Below are 22,348 nucleotides of genomic sequence, written 5' to 3'. Positions count from 1 at the left end.
CAGAGTCAGTGAATGGCAAAATACTGCGCGCAAACGATTCATATCCAAAGTGAAATGTCCAATTGCGTGTGTACAGGGAGCATTCAAGTGCCTTGGGTTGGACTTGCGTTCCAAAGTGGTATGTCCAATTGCGTATGTACAGGGAGCATTCAGGCATCCGGGTTGAACTTGTGTTCCAAAGTGGAATTTCCAATTGTATGTGTACATGGAGCATTCCAGCACCTCGGATTAGACTTGTGATCCTCAGACTATTTTGATTTCGACGGGCTAAGCTGGAGCTATCTACCAGGGAGGCCTTTCAAGACTCACAGGCACCGCCAATCAAGCGCCCCTTCACTCCTCTCCTCACTGATCCTCCTTCTCGCGACAAATCTTCTTGTGAAGCTTCCAATGCGCCTTCTGACAAGCACTGTCGCAGTACCTTGCGTGCTTGCACTTACCACACTTCTTGAGACTCTCCCTCTTCGTGCCGCAGTGGACGCACTTACCCTCCTTGACGCGCTTTTCCTCCTCCTCCATCCTCTCCAGCTCGGCCCAAAGAATCGTGCCGCGAGTGTCGATCTCCTCAACGTATGGCACGCCAAAGAGCAACGGCATGGCAACACGCGTCGCGTACTTCTTGGCCACCCAGTACTGGCTAGTCTTTGGGAAGTCCTTGAGCATCCGACCCTCGCCGCAGTGGCAGAGGTACGGGTGGAGCTGTTTGGCGGCGGGAGTGCCTGGCTCGCCAAAGGGGAAGAGGCCGTACTCGCATTCATCTCGGTGCTCCCAGGTGCGACAACGCTCGGCGCAGCAAATGAAATATTGATGCAAGATGCAGTCGTGCGCGGGTCCGATCACTCCCACATCACCCGCATTGACATGGTCGAATTGCTTCATGGCTGTAACGATAGGATCACGTGTCAGGGGTAGGACATAGCCGTCAATGAAGAGACCGGAGGTTGCCATATCGTGCCTCAACCCCACGAAAACAAATGCCATGTGTGGCTTCGAGCCCGGAATCGTACGAACGAAGTGAATGGTTGGATTCACCTTTCCGGGCTCGGCTATGGCGGTGGCCAAGCGGGTGAGCGAGACTTTTAGCAACGTTGTGGGACTCGGACACGGCAGATTGGGGACTCTGGGGCCGATAGTCCGGCTCATGGTCTCGACACCTTCCTCGTGGGACATGCAGCGCTGGGCAAACGACTTGACCCGCTCGCTGTTGTTGGGAGAGATGGCGATTTTGGGCGCGGCGTGCAGCGCGACGCGTGGAAGGGTCCAGGGGAAGAGGTTGCCAGAAGCGTCGCGATAGACTGGAAAGCAGCCCTTCACAGGAACACCACCAACGCCTGGATACATGGTGTGGGCGGAGAGCATGATGCCCGACCTTGATACCTCCCTGAACGCACGCGCTTCAGTTGGACCTGGGAATATGGGATAGGGAAGATGGACGAAAACGGGATCGCAGTTTCCAACAAAGACGCTGACCGACAGGGAGGTATCAACGCTCACCTCGGTCGTGGTGGTTGGATTTTTGGCGATCTCCTGGGCCACTGGTGACTCTGACGGGAGGAACTGCTTCACTTCAACGTGCTTGCTTGCAGTGGGACCGTCGAGGAGGAACAGGGCCTGTTCGCGCTTATCTGACGCAACGGCTGGTGTCCGAGGAACGGCAAGGCTGCGCACACTATCCAAGTTTCCGGCAGTCGTTGGCGGCTCCTTCAAAACGTGCAGGCGTGCCCGATCGGCGAGTCCGGTCTTAAAGATTGTGCTTTTGCCTCTCATCTTTTGGATGAAATGATCCATCGGCGGGATGAGATCAAAGTCCAGACTCACAGTCACGCCCTCGCGGGGACCATGGAGAAGAGCGAAAAGCGGGACCTGGCAAACGACGATGAGATCCGAGCTGCCTCTCCAGCCAGCCTTGTCTTCCTCGATGCTACCGATTCCATCTTGCTTGGTTTTCGAGAGCTTTCCGAAGGAACACTGAACCGAGTGAAACTCGTTTCTGTCACCCAGGCTGTGCAAGACTTCCATATGCAGGGGCATAGCTACAGTCTTTGCTTTGTCGTCCTCTGTGAAGAAGACCAGGCTGGATCTGGGGACGACCATGGCGAGATAGACGGTTGAGGGTACATCGGGTTGACCCAAAAGTCCCTCATGCTTGTCGTTAGGTGCATACATGTCGTAAGGGGCCTCGCCCAACCTCCTTGGCTCGACTTTCAGGAGCTCTGTGTCAAAAAGGCCGACAGTGTGGAATGACAACTGGAGCTCCTGGAGCCTGTGCTCGCTAAAGGACGTTGAGTCCATACCCTCAATCTTCTCGAGCAGCAGCGAAAGTACCCGGTTCCAGTCGACGTCAACATACGACTTCACATAATGAAGGAGAAGTGCGAAGCTACTCCTCGTGTAGTATCGCTGATCACCAGGAACGCGAATTTCGGCCTCCTCGATGATGGAGACCATGCCGGTCAAGCCGTCTCCTCTAGTCTCATGCTTGAACATGGACTCGTAGAGTTTTCCAAGGTACTCCGGGACTTCGTCCATATCGAAGACGGGCGCGCAGGTCTTGCCGTCCTTTGGGAACAAGTAGCGTTCTGAATCAGCAATTATGCGCCACGGAATCCGAAGGCGGTACTGAAACAGCTCATTGACATCCCATATGGTGGTCTCAGGCACAAAGCTGTCCGCGCTGATGCTGGCAAGGTATTGGGAGGGGGCAATTCCGAGAATCATGGACAAGAATTCCGGCGCGGTGCACAAGAGTTTCTTCAGGGAAGAGTTCATATTGAACGTCGTGGCTTCCTTGTGTGGCCTAATAAGGCTCTCTGTGTAGAGAATCGAGGATGGCTCATGGCGCAGAAGAGGAACGACGGCCGGCAGTAGAATCAGCATGCCAGCTTGATCGGCGACGTTGGCTGCGTCGATGACGTCGAAGAAGATTGTCTCGTCCTCCCATTTTGGCAATTGTTGCGTCGGGGCTGAGCTCCAGGCGTTCTTGTATGCGTATGAGAACTCAGGAGGCGCTGGTACAAGGGGATTGCCAGCCTGAAGGGTGTAGCAGAAGCGCACCGGATCACCACAGTAGAGGCGAAAGTCTACGCGGCGCGTTTTGACGAATGCTGCAAAGGTTTCTGACCATTGTCGAAACTGGGCCCTGGCCGCGTCGACGACTTTTTCGACAGCCGAAGGTGTGTAGTGGTCAATCTCATCAAAAGCAGACGCAAGATGGAAGCCAGTCAGAGGGTCCATTCCCCATGGAACAAAACGCTCGCTGAATTTCGGTGATGAAAATCCAAAGAGGGGATTCGCGAGGCCGCCTTTGAGAGCATACTTGTCGATTTCGTCCTCGTCTCGCTGGTTGCCAGCAACCACGCCCGTCCTCCAGAATCCTTCAAGGGCGACCGACATGGTCGTAAGCGAACGCTCAGCGTGTATTCCAGTAGCCAAGATGCTCTGAACGATGTGGCCACCAGCACGCATCTTGTGCATCGCGCGGACAGCGATGCTGCCTCGTGGATCGAACATTTCGATACTTTTACCCGCGTAGTCGAGGAACAGTGAGTGGACGCTGTGTAGGGTGGCATTGTCGTAAAAGCGAATCCACTTGCCATAAGGGCAAGAAGCCCAAGACTGGAGGGATTCACTGTACTCGGCAAGCTTTTCTGCCTTGCGGACGACGAGGGAAAGGTCTTCCTGAGGAATCGCCAAGTGGAAGAACAGGCGCCAGGCGAGAGCAACAATGTTATCCTTGGAACCACAAGCATCGAAGCCATCGGCGATGAGCGTGAGGATGAAAACATTTCTTGCTGTGGCTTGGTCAGCAAGGCACAAGGAACATTCGTAGAGGACTTACCAAGAATGGCGGGCTCCTGATCCGAGCACGTGAAATTAAACTTGGTTTGAGCTGGGAAGAGTCAGCAGCTGTCGCCTTGAGGGAGTCTTCAGACTTACAGTCGAGGCCCTCTAGGTGCAGAGAGAGGAGAATGTCTCGCGGATCGCCCCATTCGAGGGACAGAACTTCAACCTTCTGAGACTCATTGCCGTGTCTTTTGGGAAAGTCGCGGAGCAGATCGACCGCAGGTGTGCTGCCCAAGGGACAAAAGTGCTCCTGCAGGCGCGCCTGGGTTTTTCCAAGCATCTTGACGTGATCTTGAAGCCAGAACGGCTACCAGAAGGTCAGTGTTTATGTACTGCAAGCGAAAAGGACGGAGTGTTTGGTGTCGAAGTTTGTTTGCTCAAGTTTGCAAATTTCGTGCTTGCCAAGAGATCAAGATAATCCGGTCTTCGGGAAAACCAAAACACCAAATACTGCGAGTGGTTGAAGATTGAAAGATTGAAAGAGGGAAGCAGCGATATGCAGTGATGCGTTGCTGCACGTCGAGGGCCTAGCCCAATCGGGCAATTTTAGCGAGGGTGCGACGATGCCATTCTACACCAATGTTGGTTGAGTGGTCGGCCCAAGGAAACAAACTGATCTTCACTGATCTTCTCATGAAGGCCGTCAATCGCTCACCTTTGAAGTAATCTCTTCCTTATCCTGCAGAATACATCTAGTCAGTATCTCGTCCCATTCATCCAGCAACTATTAGTGGTGACGGTACCTCTACGTGCAAAGACAAAGTTACGTGGCATTGCCGAAGGATCTTGCTCTTTGAAAACTGACTCATTCAGTTGCTGCTTACGTCGTCTGGGTATACCTACTGTTGTGCTTCAAATTTGACGTGTCCTGAGTCCAAGAGAAGAGGCATGCAGTTATTACTCTTGATCACACATCCCTTCACCACCAACTCTTCTCTCAAACTCCATCTCAACCACCCACGGCGCATTCACCGGCCTAAAATCAACACACTCAATCGCCGCATTAACCAACAAACACTGCTCTCCTCCAGCCTCCATCCACGCCTCCTGGCTCGCCGGCGGCAACTGCGCATACCCCTTCCTCCTGGCCTGATTGCTCCCGACAAACTCCTTGGGGAAGCACTCCAGCCCGTCCTCCTCGCTCTCATCGAATCGAATACGCTGGGCACCGTACCCGGCATGAACGTGGCCGAAGCAGTGGAGGCGCGGTTTGGCCCGGACGATTGCGTTGCGCAGGTGCTCGCAGCCGGCAGCGGTGCGGCCATCATCCGCCGCGTCCAGCAGGTATTTCGGCGGGCCATGCGTCATGACGATGTCGACACCCTCAGGAATCGTCGAAGTCGGTGTCGCCGTGTTGGTGGCCCAGGGCGGCGTCGTCGCGGGCGGGTTAAACCGGTCGTCGCCCGTGGGATACTGGAACGCAGAGACGCCGAATTGGGGCGTGTACGGCGAGGCAAACACCGAGAACTGTGCCCCGTTTCTGAGCTCGAAGGTGTGCGTGCCCTCCCCCGGAAAGGTCACGCCGTTGGCTTGGGCGAGGCCGCCCGTCATCAGCGCCCTGGCGAGCGTGTGGTCGACTTCGCTGCCGCCTTGAGAGACGAGATGTTCGCGGTCCAGAGTGAGGTCGTGGTTGCCGGCGATGACGAGTTTGAGCTCGGCGGGGATTTTTCCCAGCATCCGGATGGCGCGTGCAAGGCTGGGAGCGTCGCCATTTTCTGTCAAGTCGCCGCAGTGGAGAACCACGTCCACGTTTGGTGCTGGGAGGCGGAAAGCCGCGGTCGGGTCTTTGGCCAGTTCGAGGTCGTGAGTGTCGGCGAGAATCAGGAATCTTACGCTCGCCCGGCTGTTGGCTTGGTCTTCATCTTTGGATTCGTGGTGGTTGTCTCGTGACATTTCCTTGGCTTTTCGGCGGTATTGTTCGTCGGCGTCGGATCGCGGGCGCTTCAGACTGAGTTTGGTTTCCATTTTTGGGTCTTGCTTGCTAATAAAAAGCTGCCGAAGATGTCGTTGTGGAAGACTCTTACTCTGTGATGTATGCTGGATTCGCTGAGTTTGTTCTTTTCGTAGCTGCGTGGTAGGACTGTACAAGGCGCTCAATTCGGATAGACGGACAGGACGAAATAATTTCGAAGAGAGGACTGCCATTTAAGTGACGCTACCTTCCCAAACTTTGGTTCATCAACAGCGAACGACGACGAAATCCGGTAGCGAACCATCCGATGTGACTCAACCCCCTCGCCACGACTACAAAGAGTGGTTGATTGCCGAATCTCAATAAGGCAGCCGAGCATCTTCTGTGCAATAAGCGTTGGAGACCAGCGATTGCGCACCTACCCAAGGACGATGCTAGCGGCCGTCACGGATGTTGCCCGTTACGCCGGTTCGACGCATGGCATGACATGACAGAAAGATGGCGGTCTACGGCACGAGCGGAAGACGTTGACAATGCGGGCGGGACGGGACTGGACTGGCTGACACGTGCTTGGCGAAGCGTTCATGCAGCATCTTGCGGCGGGCTCTGTACGCTGTCAAATACGATTACGCAGATTCCTCATCTTTCCAAATCACACTGGGTCCAGAACGCCGGCGTGAAAGACATGGGACATGATAGTGTATGCTTCTTGTTCATTTGGAGTAGATACTGTACAATGCAGCTTGGCAGCAGGTTACAAGATGATGCGCCACTTTGCCGTGGCGTGGCGGATGCGCTCGCCGTAAAAGTAGAGCGGCACGCCCAACAGAAGAATGGCAACGTAGATGCCAGCTTGCGTGCCGAAGCAATCAATGTAGCCCATGCCGTCGACCCACGGCACAACGCCATACAGGAAGCCGAAGGCGACGATGTTTTTGAGACCTGTGGTATGAGTACTTTGTTTACACGGCTAAAGAAGACAAGAGACTCACCATTTACCAACAGCAATGCGTCCATCTGCACGGGGAAGTAACACTCGGAAACATACACCATGGTCGGCGCGGTGGCGGCCGTGAGACCGACGGAAATCAAGCCGTAGCCCCAAAACAGCGCGACCCAGTGCCAGGCGCGCTGGACGCCGTAGCCCCAGAGCAGACAGCCGACGGGTACCAGCACGGCGGGCACCACGAGCAGCGGCAGGCGGGTCTCGGGACGAAACACGCCGGCTGCGCGTTTGGAGCGCCACGCGCTGTAACGGTCGACGCACCAGCCGCCTACAAAGGCGCCGACGAGGTTGCCGAGGAGGCCGGGGATGTTGACGAGACCGATCAATGCGGGGGAGAAGGTGTAGGGTTCGGCTGAGAGGACGTAGGAGGAGAGGATATTGATGGCGACGGTGAGGGCGAGCGAGACGGCGTACGCGAGGAACGCGTAGATGACTGCTGGGTAGGCGCATAGGGGAAACGGGCGCGCAAAGAGGTACAGCAAGCTTTCTTGAGGCCGGGGTGCAGCGAAGAGCTTGAGGGATTGGCTGTACGTCTTTCTAGGCATCTGGTCATGTAGAACCATTGGCGGCTGCGATGCTCTGATGGCGGTCTTCCGGGACACAGTCGCCGTGAGGACGTCTTCTTTTGCAATCTCCTTTTCCGTAGAGGAGCTTGGGCTGAGTGTGCCGGGGCTGTCACGGTCATATGATGTTTCTGGCACGAAGAAAACGACGAGAAGAAAGTTGATGCCGACGGCTATGGCGGCGATGCCCTTGTGCCAGCGCCAACCGATTGTTTCGGCGATGAAGCCGCAGATCAGCGGTCCGATGGTGTTGCCTCCAGAAATGGCAGCCATGTAGATGGCCATTTTGGAACTGCGCTCATGGAGGAAGTACAAGTCCTGGAACGTAAGTTGGTGTCTCAAGAAGGCGTGATTTGGAACCTTACATTGACCATGGCAGCTCCCAGAGCCTCGGTGGTCGAGCCAGCAAAGGCCGCCACAATGTTGGACCAGAGCAAGCTCTTGAAGCTTTGTGCAAATGCTCCCCAGATGTAGCAAACACAAAGTAAAAGGGAGGCAAACACAAAGACTGGTCGTTTGCCAAAATAATTTGCAAGGGGAACCCAGAAGAAGTTCTGTTTCAAGTCAGAAGGGCGTTTTCGTAGGATGAGCAGACTTACAAAAAGACCCAAGACAAGGACAGGCCACTTCAAAAGATCACTTGTTTCGTTCATCGATTTGCCAAACTCCTTGCTCAGCAAAGCAAAAGCAGGCGCTAATCCGCCGATTCTGGAAAGAGTCAGCAGATGCTTGGAGGGCAGACTGAGCACATACGCGTAATTTGTGAAAAATGTAAATGAGCACACTGCAAAGAAGCAAACATGTTTCTGCACCCGAGACCACCGAAGTGGGTCATTTGGATCGGTTTTCGAGGGTCGAGGGAACAGCACGAGCTCCGTTTCTTTGCCAACAGTCGATGCTTCTTTGGTCAACGACTGCGTCTAAGCGTAAACGAAAGACTTACTTTGCTGCAGCTGGACCGTACCCTCCGTCTGATCCAGCTCGTGCAGAGTATACAGATGAACCATGGCGGCAATTTCCACTCGTGGCCGCAGTACCAAAAGAAAAGCACCAACCTTCCCGAGGCGGCGATGAAGAGAGAAAGACGACGACGGGGCGAATCCTGCACAAGCTACCTCTGCGCATATATGTATGTGTCTGCCCTACATTTGACGGTGGCTTGGCAAACTAGCGCTTTAGTAATCTCACTCCTGCAGTGGTTGATACCGGGCGGTGGTGGGCGGCCATCGTGGTGTGCAAGCTGCTCGGGTCCCCATGTCCGAGGAACATCGGCATTCGGGAACCGCTTCTTTTGCGTTTGGTTGACTTGTCGTTGAACCATTCAGACGAGTGCTACTGCAGCTATTTTATCGAATTTTTTTTGATCTTGATGGGTCTCGGCCAGTGGTGTCACTCGGGCGCTGAGCTTGTGCCTCTCGACTCGGGTATGCAACGCCACGGATTTCGGGCAACGGGACCGGCAGCGCCACTTCGCCGCACGACGTGTACCATTCGGAAATTTTGCTTTTAAAGGACTGGGTGGAGATATGAGACCTCGACGATCGGTGTCGACATGTCCAACCTGGACGCAGTTGTGTTGCGCATCTTTGCTATCGCTGTGGGCTGTTGACGTGGATTTGAAGATGTTTCCCAACTCAATCCCCTGGCTTCTGATATCCTGCGTGAAGTAAGTGAAGAGCATTCATCATGAATCCATTATGGCATCCGAAGCAGACTCCTGAAAAACTTGGATGGTGTCTTGTTGGACGGCAAGCAAGAATATCAACAGCGTTGTCGTGCGCTGGACCAAGGGAAGGTATCTCAAAATTATGCCACCAGTCAAGATGTCTGAAGAACATCAAAAGATAATGAGATTGTACACTGGATTGGAATTTTGCAACTGGTTTTCGAAGTTCAGCAGACGACGTCGAGCGGCATCACGTGTGGCATGGATGCGGGGTGACGATCCCTGCTCGGTTCACGTCAGACGCGCCCGATACCTTGATTCGACTCTTTGTTCTCGCCCTCACTTCACCACATTCCAGTTCTACATCCACCGCTCATATCCTCAGCTCCGGCATCTTCGACCATATCTTTCCGCGCCATCTTTTCTTGTCGTCCGCCGCCTCTCACCATGTCGCGCGACTTTGACCGCAATCGACCTTATCGCAGGCCAGACTATCATGAAGCAGATTACTCTCGCCCCATCGAACGCAACCCAAACCGACACGACGGCCTCGACTACGAAGACTACCCGCGATCGGATCATAGCCATCGCCGTGCGTCTCCCGAGTACAATGGCCCGCGCCGAGAGGACCACAGGGATCGCGACTCGTACAGACACAACCAAGGCCATGACTACTACCACAACCAATTCACCGAGCACTCGTACCGCGGAGAGGAACGACGTCGGAGGTCATACTCGCGCTCCAGCTCTCCTCGACACGGCGGAGGTCAACACAAGGACCGTCGCGGCGCATCTCCAGACTCTTATCAACAATACTCGGGTACCTTCATAGCATCATGATGTGGCTGATATGACAAGTTCCAAAGACGCATGAAATGGCTAATTTACTTGGTCTCTGAAGATCACCATCGCCGGCGGAATGTTGGCCGCCGCAGCAACTCGCCTTCTGTAGACCACCTCGATGATGCGTCCCGTGGACACTCGTCAGCTCGCCAGTCGTCGCTCTATGAATCGAGATCCTCCACTCCGTACCAGGTCGTCAGGACCCATGGCCCGCAGGCAAATGGAGACGGCACGCCGGACGGCTCCGCCACGCAGTTTCTCTTGATCAAAAAGCTGGGTGAGAACGTCGGCGAGGAAGACTTGCTCAAGCTCGTGTCGAAGCTGTTCAAGAAGGACGACGCAAAGGATCCACAAGCGGGCGCCGCGGGACTGCGTTCCACCGGCCTCAAATCCACCTCTGTTCCTAGGAACGCGGGCGCCAAGCCTGGCAGTCTGAAGCGCATATTCCTGGTTCGCGACAAGATGACGGGGTACAGCTGCGGATTCGGATTTGCAGAATATCACAGCAAAGAAGTAGGGACTGCAAGTCACCAAAAAGGCCCTCGCTCACAAATTTCAGGACGCTGTTGGGGCCTTTGAAAAGTTTACTCACGAGAGTGGCATCTTTCCTGAAGATGTGGAGGTTACATTCGCCCATCTCGGTATTTTTATGCCTGCGGTGCCAAATATGCGCGAATCTTTTACGCACGCCAAGTCTGGAGAGGGCGACATGCGTCTTCAGTACCGATTACCGCATCTATATGCCAGCGAGCTGATGGTGGCGGAGAATCCCCCGGACGAAGCCAAGGCCGTCGAAGCCGTGGACAGGAAGGAGGAAGAAAAGGAGAAGAAGAAGAGGAAAGCGGATGACAGCGCCGCCGCCAAGTCGTCCAAGGTACGTCAACGTCGTAGCACGCTTCGGCAGTATCTGACCCCACCAGGCTCCACGCATCAAGCTGGCAGCATTCACGGCGTGGAACAAAGCGCAAGTCGAGCTCGGCCACCGCGAGCGCGAAGACGCCGCCACCACCACCACCAACAACTCCAGCGAAGAAGCCTCGACCACCGAACAGCCAGCCGCAGCAGAACCACGGCTGCCCGTCTCGCCGCTGGTCGACTGGGAAAACAACTGCTGCTACCTCTGCATGCGCAACCTCAAGCCCAACACGCTGCGCGCGCACGTCGACACGTCGGAGCTGCACAGGGCGAACGCGGGCGACGCGGACAAGATCGCCGCCGGCTGGAAGAAGCTCAAGCTGAAGAAACCCGACACCGTCGTGCCCACGCCCAACGCCGTCTCTTCGGGCAAACAATCGCAACCGCTCGACCGCGCGCGCCTGCGCCGCCAGCAGCAAAGCCGTATGGGAGGCACAAACACCACCAAACCCACCCCCAACACCTCCACCTCCTCTTCCCACCACCGCCGCACCTCCTCCTCCTCATCCCCCCCTCCGTCGCCAACCAAGAGCCTGGGCGCCAAGCTCCTCGAAAAGGCGGGGTACCGCGAGGGCGAGGGGCTGGGCGCGAGCGGGACGGGCATCACGGCGCCCATCGAGGTGACCAAGTACGCCGAGGGCGTGGGGCTGGGGGCCGTCGGCGGCAAGCTGGGCCTCGCGCACGAGGTGGCGGCGCAGGGACACCAGGAGAGGTTGGCGAATTTGGCGAGGGACCGGTATAGGGCGTTGGAAGGGGAGGGTGGGAGGGGAACGGGGAGGGGGGAGTCGAGGGGTTGAGGAGAGTTGGGGAGAGTTGGATTCGTGGGTGCTATTTGGGATTTGGGATAGCTATTTTGCGCACAGGACGGACGGAGGAGAGGGGGAACGGCGTGCGGGTTCTTCGGGTCGTCATCTGGGTACATCTGTCGGTAGATCAAAACAAGTTTCATCATCAGCCTTATCCTCAATCAGACGTCAACATCAATATCAACAACCAAACAAAACAGCAACGCGAGGCAAGGGATGGATGGATCAAAAGGAAACGTGAGGCTGGCTGGCGGGGCGAAGCGAGGCGAGGCGCGGAGCGAGTGCACCGCTGCGCTGCCGCCCGGCAGAACGGGACGAGGGCGGGCTAGGGTTAGGATGGACATGGGATGGACGGGGCGAGTGGGTGTTTCTGCGACGACGCAAAAACATCAACAACACAACCCGTTGAACGAAGCAAGCACAGTGATTTGAAGACGGTGCATGAACAAAAACTTTTGCGCGTCCACATGGCATTGGAGAGATGGTCGTCCATTAGCATTCTCACTCTCTCACTCGCTGCGGGCAGCCATTGATGGAGGCCTGCCACACAAGACACCGTTTCTTGAGAAGAGGGCTGTGTGTGGCTCGACAGCTGCGTAGTCATCCACCGCGTACCCGGATACTCGCGAACTCTGATTTGCTTTTCTGTTGCGAAGGTTTGTTCGTTTTTGCCGTTGCCGTTGCCGTTGCCGTTGCGCTACCCGCGACCAACCAACCGGCCGTTGGCTGGTAGGCTGGCTGGCTGTTGACTCGCGCCCCATCAAAACCTAATTCGCAAGGAACCATGGCTCCGTCATGGACAGCGGACGCTAGACGGTCATGTGTGTCGGCAGGCGAGAGGAAACAACGAGGTTAAAGAATAATGGAGGAGAAAATAGAAAATGATTTGCGAGTGAAACAGGGCGAGCGCTATGATTTTGTCGCGGGGCAGGTTGATGTCATGATGCCTGTCTAGCACCAGCCTCTCTCTTGATGCTAGATGTCTCACACATCAAACAGCATCGCCGAAAGAAGGTTTATTTTGCTCGACGTTTGGAGTCTGGAGTCGGGGTTAGTAAGACGGCGACAGGCTTGACACGTCGACTGGCTCGCTTCGCTGCTACTGGCTCGCTTCGCTCCATTGGCTCGCTGCGCTCGTGGAGCAAGATGGCGGTGCAGCGGTGGGCTAACGGCGTCGGGAAGAGTTTGGGTGAAGCCAAGGCGGGGAATTTGCCGCAAGGGTCAGCGCCGATGTGCTGATCAATTTGGAGGTGCGAGGTGCGATTGCGGAGAAGACGCAGACAAAAAGTACTTGGTGGTGGCTATTGCTTGCTGCTGCAGCTGTACGTGTATAGATGTACATGTGAGATGGGTGAAGAATTGGTTGTTGATAAAGCTGCAGTAGTCGAAGAAAAAAAGGACAATCAACCCCCGACAAGCTCTGGGGGCCCTGATTGGTTGCGCAGCAAATGACGACCCCGGATCCAACGCCCATACGGCTGCGTCGCCGTGGGCCGCGACGACTGAGGAACAGAAAGCGAGAGGGCGACAGGAACAAAAGAGATGGTGCTCGTCCTGCGGGTAGCAAGTGTTGGTGTCGCTCTCTCTCGCTCTCCTCCCCGGCCCTCTCCAACTACAACATCCATGACCCCTCCCCCAGGTACTTTAATATATCCTGGACCACGGGCCTAGCGGCTGCGCAGCCTGCCTGCCGCACAATACCTGACAACCACCTCTCCTTCTACTCTCCCTCGACCAGCCACCGACACTCTACCTCCAACTAGTAGTAGCAGCTGCTTCCTCCCGTTGCCATGGCCAAGCCCAATCCCAACCCGCCCGACACCTCGTCCGCGACTATTGAAAACCTGTCCCGCCATTCGAGCTTCTCCTTCCTGCGCCGCCAAAAGTCGTCGGATGGCAAAATGGGCAAGAAGCAAAAGCTAAAGGAAGAGCAGGCGCGACTGCAGCGCGAGCAGGAGGCGTTGGCGCAGCGACCGCCGCAACTGCCAGAAATGCCCATGCCCCAGGTCAACACCTTTGGCACCTTTGCTGCTGGCCGCGACAACAACAACCAACTCCGCCCCGACTCGTACCACTACGTCTCGCACAAAGCCACGTCCTTTAGCAGACCCTTGATGGACCGAAGGATCCCCTCTGCCTCGCCCGTCCACGTCCCTCCTCCCATTCCCCAGAGCCCCACCGACGACTCCCACCACAACTACGTCCATTCCAACTCGCCCCGCACCGAAAGCATGACGCACCGCGGCCGCTCCAGCTACGCCAGCAGCATCGCCAGTCCGGCCGTCAACAGTCCCCGTCGCGTCCGCAGGCGCAAGGACCCGACGCCCTTCAAGTAAGTTTGCTTCGTCCCATCCAATTCATACAATACTGACGTGGGTACAGCGTCCTCATCATTGGCGCCAGCGGCTGCGGCAAGACGTCGTTTGTCAACTTCCTCAAGACGTCGCTCGCCCTCCCCAAGCCCAAGCATGCCATTGGCTCCCCGCCGCCCCGCCAGCACGACCCCAACTCGCCCTTTACCTCACACTACCTCGAGACGGAAATGGACGGCGAGCGCGTCGGCCTGACGCTGTGGGACTCGCAGGGCCTCGAGCGCAGCGTCGTCGACCTCCAGCTGCGCGAAATGACGTCGTTTATCGAGTCCAAGTTTGATGAGACGTTTGCCGAAGAGCAAAAGGTGGTGCGCTCGGCCGGCTTCCGCGACACCCACATCCACTGCGTCTTTTTGTTGTTGGACCCCGCCCGCCTGGACGCCAACATTGCGCACGCCCGCGGCACTCCGGGCAGCTTCGTCGACAAGTTTGCCGTCAAGCCCAACGTGGTTGGCTCGCTCGACGAGGATCTCGATCTGCAGGTTCTGCGCGGCTTGCAGGGAAAGTCGATAGTCATCCCTGTCGTCAGCAAGGCCGACAGCATCACCACGGCCCACATGGCGTACCTCAAACGCTCCGTGTGGGACAGCTTGAAGCAGGCCAAGCTCGACCTGCTCGAGGCGCTGGACCTGGACGACGAGTCGGACCTCGATCCTGGTCTCGACGACGACACGGACACGGGATACGCGCAGTCGGACGACGAGGTGGACCAGTCGGACATGATCAACAAGCTCGTCGACCGCTCCGATTCCGACTCGCAGCGCTCGTCGACGTCGGCCTCGTCGCCGCCCCCGCAGTCGCCCGTCGTGGCCAAGAACAAGCAAGGCCGCCGGCTGTCGGCGCAGCTCACGGCCGTGGCCGCCGCCCAGCAAGACGACGAGCTCCCCTACCTGCCGCTGTCCATCATCTCGCCCGACATGTACGAGCCCGAAGTCATTGGCCGCCGCTTCCCCTGGGGCTTTGCCGACCCGAACAACACGGAGCACTGCGACTTTTTGCGGCTCAAGGAGAGCGTCTTCAGCGAGTGGCGCGGCGAGCTGCGCGAGGCGGCCCGCGAGCGCTGGTATGAGGGATGGCGCACCAACCGCCTGAAGCGACTGGGCGGCGCCGCGGCGGGCGGGCTCAGCGGCGCGGGCACCCCGCGGCGCAGGCCGGATGGTTATGCCAGCTCGCCCGCTCCTCAGATGGCGCCTGCTGCGCGCAACGGCAACGGCAATGCGGCGTACAAGGCTGTTTCAACGTATTAGCCTTGTGGATATGAGGGGAGAGAGGTGGAGAAAGGGTGGTGGTTTGGCGGTGGCTAACGCCAGGCTGGATGAGGCTTGTTTGGTCGAATTTGCAGCCGAGCAAAGGGTTTGATGACGACGGGACGTTGGCACCAACTGTCGTTTTGCCGGTCCGTGGCCTACCAACCACTACACGGCCATGCGTTCGGGTGAGGATGAGGATGGATATGCATTTCTCATGGGTTGAGTATGCTTGGAGAGTATGCTTGCAGGTTTGTCTTTTGAGTCGCCAGAGTTTTCTTTTTCAGAGTCGTTTTTGAGTCGTTTTTTCCTCTGGACTACTACACTACCTTCTTCTACCGACCACGGACGGACCCTTTTCTTTTTTGATACACCACTTTTTTTGTTCTTGCAGTTTTTCTCTGTCTGGTTTATGCCATGGCTCTGTTATTTTGTTTTCTATTCGCTTCTTGTACACGTCGGCACGTCTATCATGGACGACGCGACACGCGACACCGACGGCTTTGAGCATCTTTTGCGATTGATGGATGCTTGTTTTTACGTTTTTATCTTGTAGCACTGGTGGCTTTTATTATGAGTTGATGGTTTGATGTTGTTTGTTTTAGTTTCTACCTCAAGGCATGATGGTAGTTTTGAATTTTTTGATGGTGCGCGAAGTGTGGTTTGATGGAGGGGAAACTGGGGGGTGGATAGGAGATGGGAGGGTGGGTTTTGTCTTCTAGAACATTTTGTTATTTTGTGGCCGTGAGCGAAGGGAAAGGGTGTTCATAAAAGCGTCGAACAAACTGCGGTGGTGGTACGATGTAGTCGGTCGTCAGTAAGGGGTAAGGACAAGATATGAAAGGCAGTAGTAGGCTTGGTAGGAATATTGGAAATATACCCTTCTTCTTTTAGCCTTGAGCTTGATCGATTTGAATCGTGGTGCCGGTGGTGTCTTTGGTGCGAGGACGGTACTGGGTATGGACATGGTATGGAATATACAGGGTGCGGACACCACCTGATTGCTTTACTGCTCAGTAGTGCTCTCCCTCCCTTGTCCCACCTTGTGTCTGCCTATATCTGTGTATACAAGTGTATATAATGCACGGGCTACGGCTCTAAATGTGCCTTGGGCTGAAGAACAGTAGGTATTTGCAGAGCTGCTTTTGGTTGCTGTGCTGTGCGGTCGATGGTGGTAGCAGTTGAATTGCTAGCGGCGGCCCATCCGCTCGCTGCTTTGGAAGGTTGAACTGGGAAAGAGAAAGGAAAGGAAAAAGGAAATCTAAAGCAAACCCTGTAGTACGCCGCACCTTGATGGTGATGTGATGCACAAGTAAACCACCACCCCCCTGTCCTCCGTCTACCTTGGTTTCGTCCCCTCCGTCTATATGTCCCCTGGATTTTCCCCTTGCTTTGCCGTCGTCAGACAACCTGAGCAAGCCCATCATCCCCTCATTTTGCCTCCCCCACCGCCGCCTCGCCAACCCTAACCTCACCGACCTTGACCTCCCCCACTCCCACCTCTCCCACGCCCACGCTCGCCGGTACAGCCTGCCCGCTCCTCTCCCTCGCGCGCTTCTTGAGCACGTTTTCGATAAACGCCTCGCCCGCCTTGTACGAGCTGCGCACCAGCGGGCCCGACGCGCAGTACAAGAAGCCCATGTCGAGCGCGCGCTGCCGCCAGAGCTCGAACGTTGCGGGGGTGACGTATTCTTCCACTTTCATGTGCCGTTTTGTCGGCCGCATGTATTGTCCAAAGGTTACCACGTCGACCGAGGCGGAGCGGAGGGCTGTGGGGATTGGGTGGTTAGTGGGTTGTTTCCTGGGATAAGGGCAAGCGAACGTACCTTTCAGCGCCTCCCACATCTGCGCCTCCGTCTCGCCCAGGCCCAACATCATGCTCGTCTTGGTGATGACGCTCTCCCGCGCCGCCTTGGCCCGCTCCAACACGCGCAGACTCTGCCGGAACCCCGCGCGCCGGTCGCGCACAAACGGCGTCAGCGCCTCGACCGTCTCGACGTTGTGCGCGTACACGTCGAGCCCGCTCCGCGCCACCATCTCCACCATGTCCAAGTCGCCCGCGTAGTCGCCCGTTAGCGCCTCGACGAGCATGCTGGGAGCCTTTTGTTTGATCTTGGAGATGGTCTCGGCGAAATGCCGCGCGCCGCCGTCGGCCAGGTCGTCGCGGTCGACGCTGGTCAAAACCACATATCCCAAGCCCCAGCGGCGCAGCGCCTCGGCCGTGTTCTCCGGCTCATGGGGGTCGAGGGGCGGGGGCTTATTGCTCGTTTTGACGCTACAAAACCGGCAGCCGCGCGTGCACGTATCCCCCATGAGCATAATCGTCGCCGTCGCCGCGCTCTTGCTCCCGCCGCCCCAGCAGTCGCTGATGTTCGGACACCGCGCCTCCTCGCACACGGTGTGCAGGTTCAATCCGCGCAGGTCGTTCTTGATGCGCTTGTAGGAGCTGGAGTCGGGGATGGGCGTCTTGAGCCAGGACGGCAGACGCGTGATTTGCTTCTTTTTGCCCTCCGGTCCCACCATTGCGGTGCGCAGTTCGAGCATTTCGGAGGAGGTGAGCGGTTCCTCTTTGCGCGAGACAAAGTCACCGAAGGACGGCCCCGCGTTCAGTTTGTCGTGGAAGGCGGTTCGCGGGCGTGGTTTCGACGTGGAAGAGGTGGACGAAGGCTCGGTGACGGCGGTGGCGAGGCCGCGGCGGCCCCATGTCGCGGGGGCTGTTCGTGGGGAGAGGGTGGTCGTCGACGTAGGGAGCCGTAGGCATTGGGCGCGTGGTATCGAGGCGGCCATGGTTGCTGTCGGGACCAACAGGGTCAAATTGGCGGCGTGAGGTCGAGGTGTTGAGAAATGTAGAACGTCAGTTGGGACGAGCAAGGGTCCGAGGACTCGCGGCTTGGCGTTTCTTATCTTAAGGTACTTATCCATCTCGGTTGGAGCCGGGCTGCTGTGGCCGACATCGGTTGTCCGCGGCTCGACGACTTGGACACTGTCAGACGATTTCGTCGACGTGCCACTGGTTGGACTCTATTCTACCACCACACTTTTGCAGTCATCATTGCTCATGTCTTCCTCAATGATTTTTGATTGTCCACCACTCAATCCTAGTTATCCATACTACCTAACCATGTATGCCACTAACCTACTTCCTCCAGTTCGATGATGCTCCAAGTAATCCAATCAACCCAACAACCCTTTTGGTCGAAATATTTAAGTTAAGAAAGTCGAAAGAAAAAAAGCTGTCCAAGAAGAGAAAAAGAGAAACCCCAATTAAAACAAACTTACGACACCAGCACCGTCTCGCCAATGCCCGGCACGCCGTCCACGACAACGTAAACAACATACGGACCCGGCGGCGCAACGTTCAGGCTGGGCGGCCCGCTGACCGTCAACTCCTGCGCCGTCGCGCCCGCATTCCACCCCGTAAAGTCGAGGAACATCATGCGCGCTCCCATGTGCACGCTATGCGTTACGAAGCCGCCGTGGTAGAGGGCAATCTTGACGTTCTTTGCGCCGGGCGGCGCGTTGAAGTTGACGTAAAACGTGGAGGACGCCCCCGCCTTGATCTCGAGCGTCGACAGGGTAATCTTGCGCGGCCGCAGCGCCGTCGCGTTGCCCATCAGGTACGGCGGCGTGTAAATCTCAACGCGAAACTCGGTATCGTACGGGAAGGCCGTGTTGTTGTTGGCCGAGATGACGGGCTGCTCGACGGGGTTGCTGCCCGTCACCATGACCGTGCCGTCGAGCAGCAGCAGCGCCACCGAGTGGTACAGGCGCGGAATCGTCGTCGCGCCCGCCGTCGTGAAGCGCTTGCCCAGCGGCTGCGCGGGGTCGTACAGCAGCGCGTCAAACGTCGGATTCTGCCCGAGCCCAAAGCCCTGCGCGCCCTTGTTGCACCCGTTGAGCCAGAGCACCGTCCCGTCCGGCAGCAGCGTGCCTTCGACCATGCCGCGTCCTTCGGGCATGGAGTCCATTTCCCAGGTCGGGTTGGCCGACATGGGCGAGATGCGGCCGCAGGATGGGTCCGTTGGAGAGGTGATGTCCTGGTAGGCGCCGCCGCCGCAAATTATGACGTCCGAGGTCCAGTTGTTGGATGAGCTCAGCGGCAGCATGACGGATCCGCCTGTGTTGGGGTAGGTGCGGTATTCGCCCGGCATGTCGGGGTACGTCTTGATCGACTTGTTGCCGGCAATGTCAAAAAGCTCCGAAGACTTGGACACAAACACGTACAGCGAGCCGTCCTTCATCAGATGCATAAAGGGGTACATGTAGTACGGCTGGTTCTTGACGAGGATCTCCATGGGCCGGTTGATGCCGTCCGAAATACCTTGAGCGTTCAAAAGCTCCCACGTGGGGTTGTTGTTGGTCATGTTGGAAGGGTCGAGGCCGTTGAGAGATCCCGAAGCCACGAAGACGGAGCCGTCCGCAAGAGTCTGAGCAGATGGGTACCACCGCTTGCTGGCAAGCTTGTTTCCAGGCTCGCTCCAATTTTGGCCATCCAGATCGGTGTTGTTGACGGACCGCTTGAGGTATCTGATGCCGTCGAAACCATCGCCGACAGTGGGGTCGATAAAGTCGAGAGGTCCGTTGCCTCCCAGAGCAAGAAACGTTCCATCGGCAAGGTAGGCGCCGCCAGCGCAGAAGGAATTGGTCTTGTAAGACAGCGGAACGTACGTGTTGAGTTCAGTGTCGTACTCGGCGGCATAGGCGTACTGGCCGTCGCTCAGCTTGACCTGCGTGTAGTTTTCGACCTTGTCCAAAAAGGCAACCTTGCCATTGGGGAGCAGACCGGCGTGCATGACAGGAACGCCAGAATCACCAACGACGTCGAAAGATCCGAGAATAGGCGCCGGAGGAGCAGGGCTGGCGCCAGGAGCCGCGACCACTGGCGCACTAAGGCAGGGTCCAGACTGACAGCCAGAGCCGCAGTGCGAGCTCGTGTTTCCGCAGTATCCGTACATGGAGCAACAGCTTCCCGCCGCCCAGTCGCCGCAGATGGTGCCTCCATAACTGGCACCGCAGCTGCCGTCGGTCGTCACCTTTCCGGTTGCGGTGGGAGCGGCACTGCTTCTAGAAGTACCGAGAACTGGCTCCTGAGTGCTGGAGCTCGTTACAGACGAGCCCGGAGAGCTGACCGGCTTGGACACGGGAGATTTTGTCGTGGCAGATCCGGACTTGGACGAAGAAGGCGACGATCCAGACGACGATGCGGCGCCCGTGCAGCCGTTCTGGCAGCCGCTTGAGACAAGACAGTGGTCACTGGTTGTGCCGCAGTAACTGCAATAGGTAAGCAAATGAGACAGGGTCAACGGCCAGCAAACCTACCCATATTGCGAGCAGCATCCACCATATGCGCCCTTGGGATCGCAAGTCGCCCCGCCAAAGTCCTTTCCACAGCGGCCGTCCGACCTCGGGGCAGTCGAAGTACCAGAAGGTGCAGCCGCCGAACTTGCAGAGCTTGCCACCTTGACCGGCGCAGAAGAAGTGGAAGACTTTGCAGAAGTGACAGGCTTCGCCGAAGTGGCGGGCTTCGCAGAAGAGGTGGCAGCCTTGGAGGGCGCAGCACTCGACGCAGCAGCCGAGCAGCCGTTTTGGCAGCCGTTTGCAACTGAGCAGTGCGCGTTAGTATTTCCACAATACCCATATTGACTATTCGCGGCATTAGCTTTTGTTCGTCACATGGCTGGCCAGTCGGTGCTTACCTGCAGCAACCCCCATACGGGCCCTGGGGGTCGCATGTTGCTCCTCCAAATGCCTGTCCGCATCGTCCGTCAGTACGAGGAGCCGTACCTGCAGCGCGCTCTTCTATGGAAGCTTCAGAGGCGGCATGGCGGCTAAACGAGGCGTAGTGGGAATCCCTGGCCGACAAGTCGGGGACGCATCTGGAGGTGTGTCAGCTTCGAGCAATTCTCCAAGCTTGCTCGACCGGGCAGTACTCACACGTCGCCCTCGGCGCAGACTTGGCCCTCCAGACAGCGCGAGGGCCCGACGGACGAAAAGTCGCACGTGGGCTGCACCCAGTGAAAGACAATGTTTGCGTGGGCCGTGGCGGCGCACAGGCCCAGTGAAAAGATAGCAGCCTTCATGGCCAAAAGGCTACCTTAAACTGGAGAAGAAGAAGTGAGTAAAGAAGCGAAGTGTAGCTTATGCAGCGGGGAAGCGCAAAGGTATATGTGCAAAGTGCAAAGGGGGTGGTTGGTTGGTTCGAGATGTGAAGGCTGAGAGGTGATTTGATTGGGGACAAACGAGAGGCCAGGCGAATGACGCGCAGGAGAGGTTCTTCTGTTTGACGCGCCGCTGCTCCTGCTGCTGCGGCCACTCGCATGCAGGTGCTACCAGCTGCATGCGCATGACAGCGGCAAGAAGCTGAAGGGGAAGGACCCGGCCTGGTTGCACAAGAGTTGTTGCAACCAACGAAAAGGAAAAAAGTCTGGGACGTACCTGTCGCTGATAGCTCGTCAGGTGAGATGGGATACCAGGTTCAAATTCAATCGGGGAAAGCAAGGACGTGGAGATGGTCGTTTGGAAGGAGGGACTCGTAATTAATCGACGGTGATACCAGCAAAAGGAGGGATGGTTGCAAGGAGGGCGTGTAGAGTTGGTTTCGTGGTTTTCGTGAACGAGAGGCGCAGCAAAAGCAACGACGACAATTACAGAATTACAACAGCAAACGCAGCATGGCGCTGGAGGTGGTGGAGAGAGCGAGGGACCGGTGGGCTGGTCAGGGCTGAGGTCCGCGTCTCGGCGATGCGGTATATAACTACTTGTTGGACTGGCTGTGTGCAAAATGCAAGCCACCACACCACGACTGTGGTAGGTAGCAGCCCTAGAAGGCAGCCAACGGTGCCGTCTTCCTTCGACTTGTCAAAATTTCCCCAGCTGCACCGTCGCTATTTTGGGGCCACCATGGCGCCGGCCAGGCTCAAACGGGCAGCTGCCAGAGCCGTAGGCCAGATGCGGGCGGCTTGAGAGGACGAGTCCGTCTGGGGCCAAGCCACGCGCCTCGAAGCTTATGCCCAGTCTGTGGAGGCTGCTCAGGGGGTGCATGGGTGGATGACAGGAACGGGTATGGCTGCCCCTGATGTGTTGCGACAAAAGTCTGCTTGCCCTCGTCAAAAAAGAGTCGACAACTATCCAACCTACTGTTCGAAACAACAACAAACCAGCAAATATCCCTCAGT

The 22,348-nt window shown here is 56.9% G+C and overlaps 7 protein-coding genes across 7 annotated transcripts; 2 read left to right on the top strand and 5 right to left on the bottom strand.

The window, feature by feature from the left end:
• Nucleotides 1-345: 345 nt before the first annotated feature.
• BKA78DRAFT_361143 (uncharacterized protein) lies at nt 346-4,123 on the bottom strand (the record flags this gene model as incomplete). Its single annotated transcript, XM_066892435.1, has 3 exons — nt 346-3,791; nt 3,839-3,889; nt 3,937-4,123. The coding sequence occupies 3 exons, from the start codon at nt 4,121-4,123 to the stop codon at nt 346-348; spliced, it is 3,684 nt and encodes a 1,227-aa protein (XP_066740794.1).
• Nucleotides 4,124-4,631: 508 nt separating this feature from the next.
• BKA78DRAFT_324362 (uncharacterized protein) lies at nt 4,632-5,421 on the bottom strand. Its single transcript, XM_066889278.1, has one exon. It carries the CDS (start codon nt 5,392-5,394, stop codon nt 4,741-4,743), a length of 654 nt encoding a protein of 217 aa, XP_066740793.1. The 5' UTR covers nt 5,395-5,421; the 3' UTR covers nt 4,632-4,740.
• A 1,028-nt stretch (nt 5,422-6,449) lies between these two features.
• BKA78DRAFT_324359 (major facilitator superfamily domain-containing protein) lies at nt 6,450-8,444 on the bottom strand. Its single transcript, XM_066889277.1, has 6 exons — nt 8,268-8,444; nt 8,078-8,222; nt 7,924-8,032; nt 7,690-7,878; nt 6,748-7,642; nt 6,450-6,697 (listed from the first exon to the last, which is right to left on the bottom strand). The coding sequence occupies exons 1-6, from the start codon at nt 8,329-8,331 to the stop codon at nt 6,510-6,512; spliced, it is 1,590 nt and encodes a 529-aa protein (XP_066740792.1). The 5' UTR covers nt 8,332-8,444; the 3' UTR covers nt 6,450-6,509.
• Nucleotides 8,445-9,236: 792 nt separating this feature from the next.
• BKA78DRAFT_361137 (uncharacterized protein) lies at nt 9,237-12,342 on the top strand. The gene is made up of 5 exons (XM_066892434.1): nt 9,237-9,810; nt 9,892-10,346; nt 10,393-10,707; nt 10,754-11,507; nt 11,612-12,342. Exons 1-5 carry the CDS (start codon nt 9,438-9,440, stop codon nt 11,881-11,883), a joined length of 2,169 nt encoding a protein of 722 aa, XP_066740791.1. The 5' UTR covers nt 9,237-9,437; the 3' UTR covers nt 11,884-12,342.
• Nucleotides 12,343-13,425: 1,083 nt separating this feature from the next.
• Nucleotides 13,426-15,020, top strand: BKA78DRAFT_228289 (uncharacterized protein; the record flags this gene model as incomplete). Its single annotated transcript, XM_066883727.1, has 3 exons — nt 13,426-13,886; nt 13,937-14,630; nt 14,688-15,020. Coding segments are annotated over 3 exons (1,488 nt in total), but the record flags the coding sequence as incomplete, so codon positions are not given.
• A 1,584-nt stretch (nt 15,021-16,604) lies between these two features.
• Nucleotides 16,605-17,960, bottom strand: BKA78DRAFT_256701 (uncharacterized protein; the record flags this gene model as incomplete). Its single annotated transcript, XM_066885116.1, has 2 exons — nt 16,605-16,942; nt 17,000-17,960. The coding sequence occupies 2 exons, from the start codon at nt 17,958-17,960 to the stop codon at nt 16,605-16,607; spliced, it is 1,299 nt and encodes a 432-aa protein (XP_066740789.1).
• Nucleotides 17,961-18,448: 488 nt separating this feature from the next.
• On the bottom strand, nt 18,449-21,253 carry BKA78DRAFT_257120 (glyoxal oxidase N-terminus-domain-containing protein; the record flags this gene model as incomplete). Its single annotated transcript, XM_066885158.1, has 5 exons — nt 18,449-20,444; nt 20,493-20,576; nt 20,661-20,816; nt 20,870-21,049; nt 21,108-21,253. The coding sequence occupies 5 exons, from the start codon at nt 21,251-21,253 to the stop codon at nt 18,449-18,451; spliced, it is 2,562 nt and encodes an 853-aa protein (XP_066740788.1).
• Between the last annotated feature and the right edge of the window lie 1,095 nt (nt 21,254-22,348).

The sequence above is a fragment of the Phyllosticta capitalensis genome, assembly GCF_038381095.1.
Source record: "Phyllosticta capitalensis strain CBS 128856 chromosome Unknown BKA78scaffold_10, whole genome shotgun sequence".
NCBI classification, from domain to species: domain Eukaryota; kingdom Fungi; phylum Ascomycota; class Dothideomycetes; order Botryosphaeriales; family Phyllostictaceae; genus Phyllosticta; species Phyllosticta capitalensis.
This window is presented reverse-complemented; position numbering and strand designations above follow the sequence as displayed.

Bases quoted from the DNA above. Each gene is read 5' to 3' on its own strand.
- BKA78DRAFT_324362 (XM_066889278.1), bottom strand. From the start codon at position 5,394: ATGACGGGCGGCCTCGCCCAAGCCAACGGCGTGACCTTTCCGGGGGAG.
- BKA78DRAFT_324359 (XM_066889277.1), bottom strand. From the start codon at position 8,331: ATGGTTCATCTGTATACTCTGCACGAGCTGGATCAGACGGAGGGTACG. The intron at 8,033-8,077 runs GTATGTGCTCAG...GACTCTTTCCAG, and splicing joins ACATTTTTCACAAATTACGC to AATCGGCGGATTAGCGCCTG. The intron at 7,879-7,923 runs GTAAGTCTGCTC...GACTTGAAACAG, and splicing joins TCCTTGTCTTGGGTCTTTTT to AACTTCTTCTGGGTTCCCCT.
- BKA78DRAFT_361137 (XM_066892434.1), top strand. From the start codon at position 9,438: ATGTCGCGCGACTTTGACCGCAATCGACCTTATCGCAGGCCAGACTAT. The intron at 9,811-9,891 runs GTACCTTCATAG...TGGTCTCTGAAG, and splicing joins CTCTTATCAACAATACTCGG to ATCACCATCGCCGGCGGAAT. The intron at 10,347-10,392 runs GTAGGGACTGCA...CACAAATTTCAG, and splicing joins CAGAATATCACAGCAAAGAA to GACGCTGTTGGGGCCTTTGA.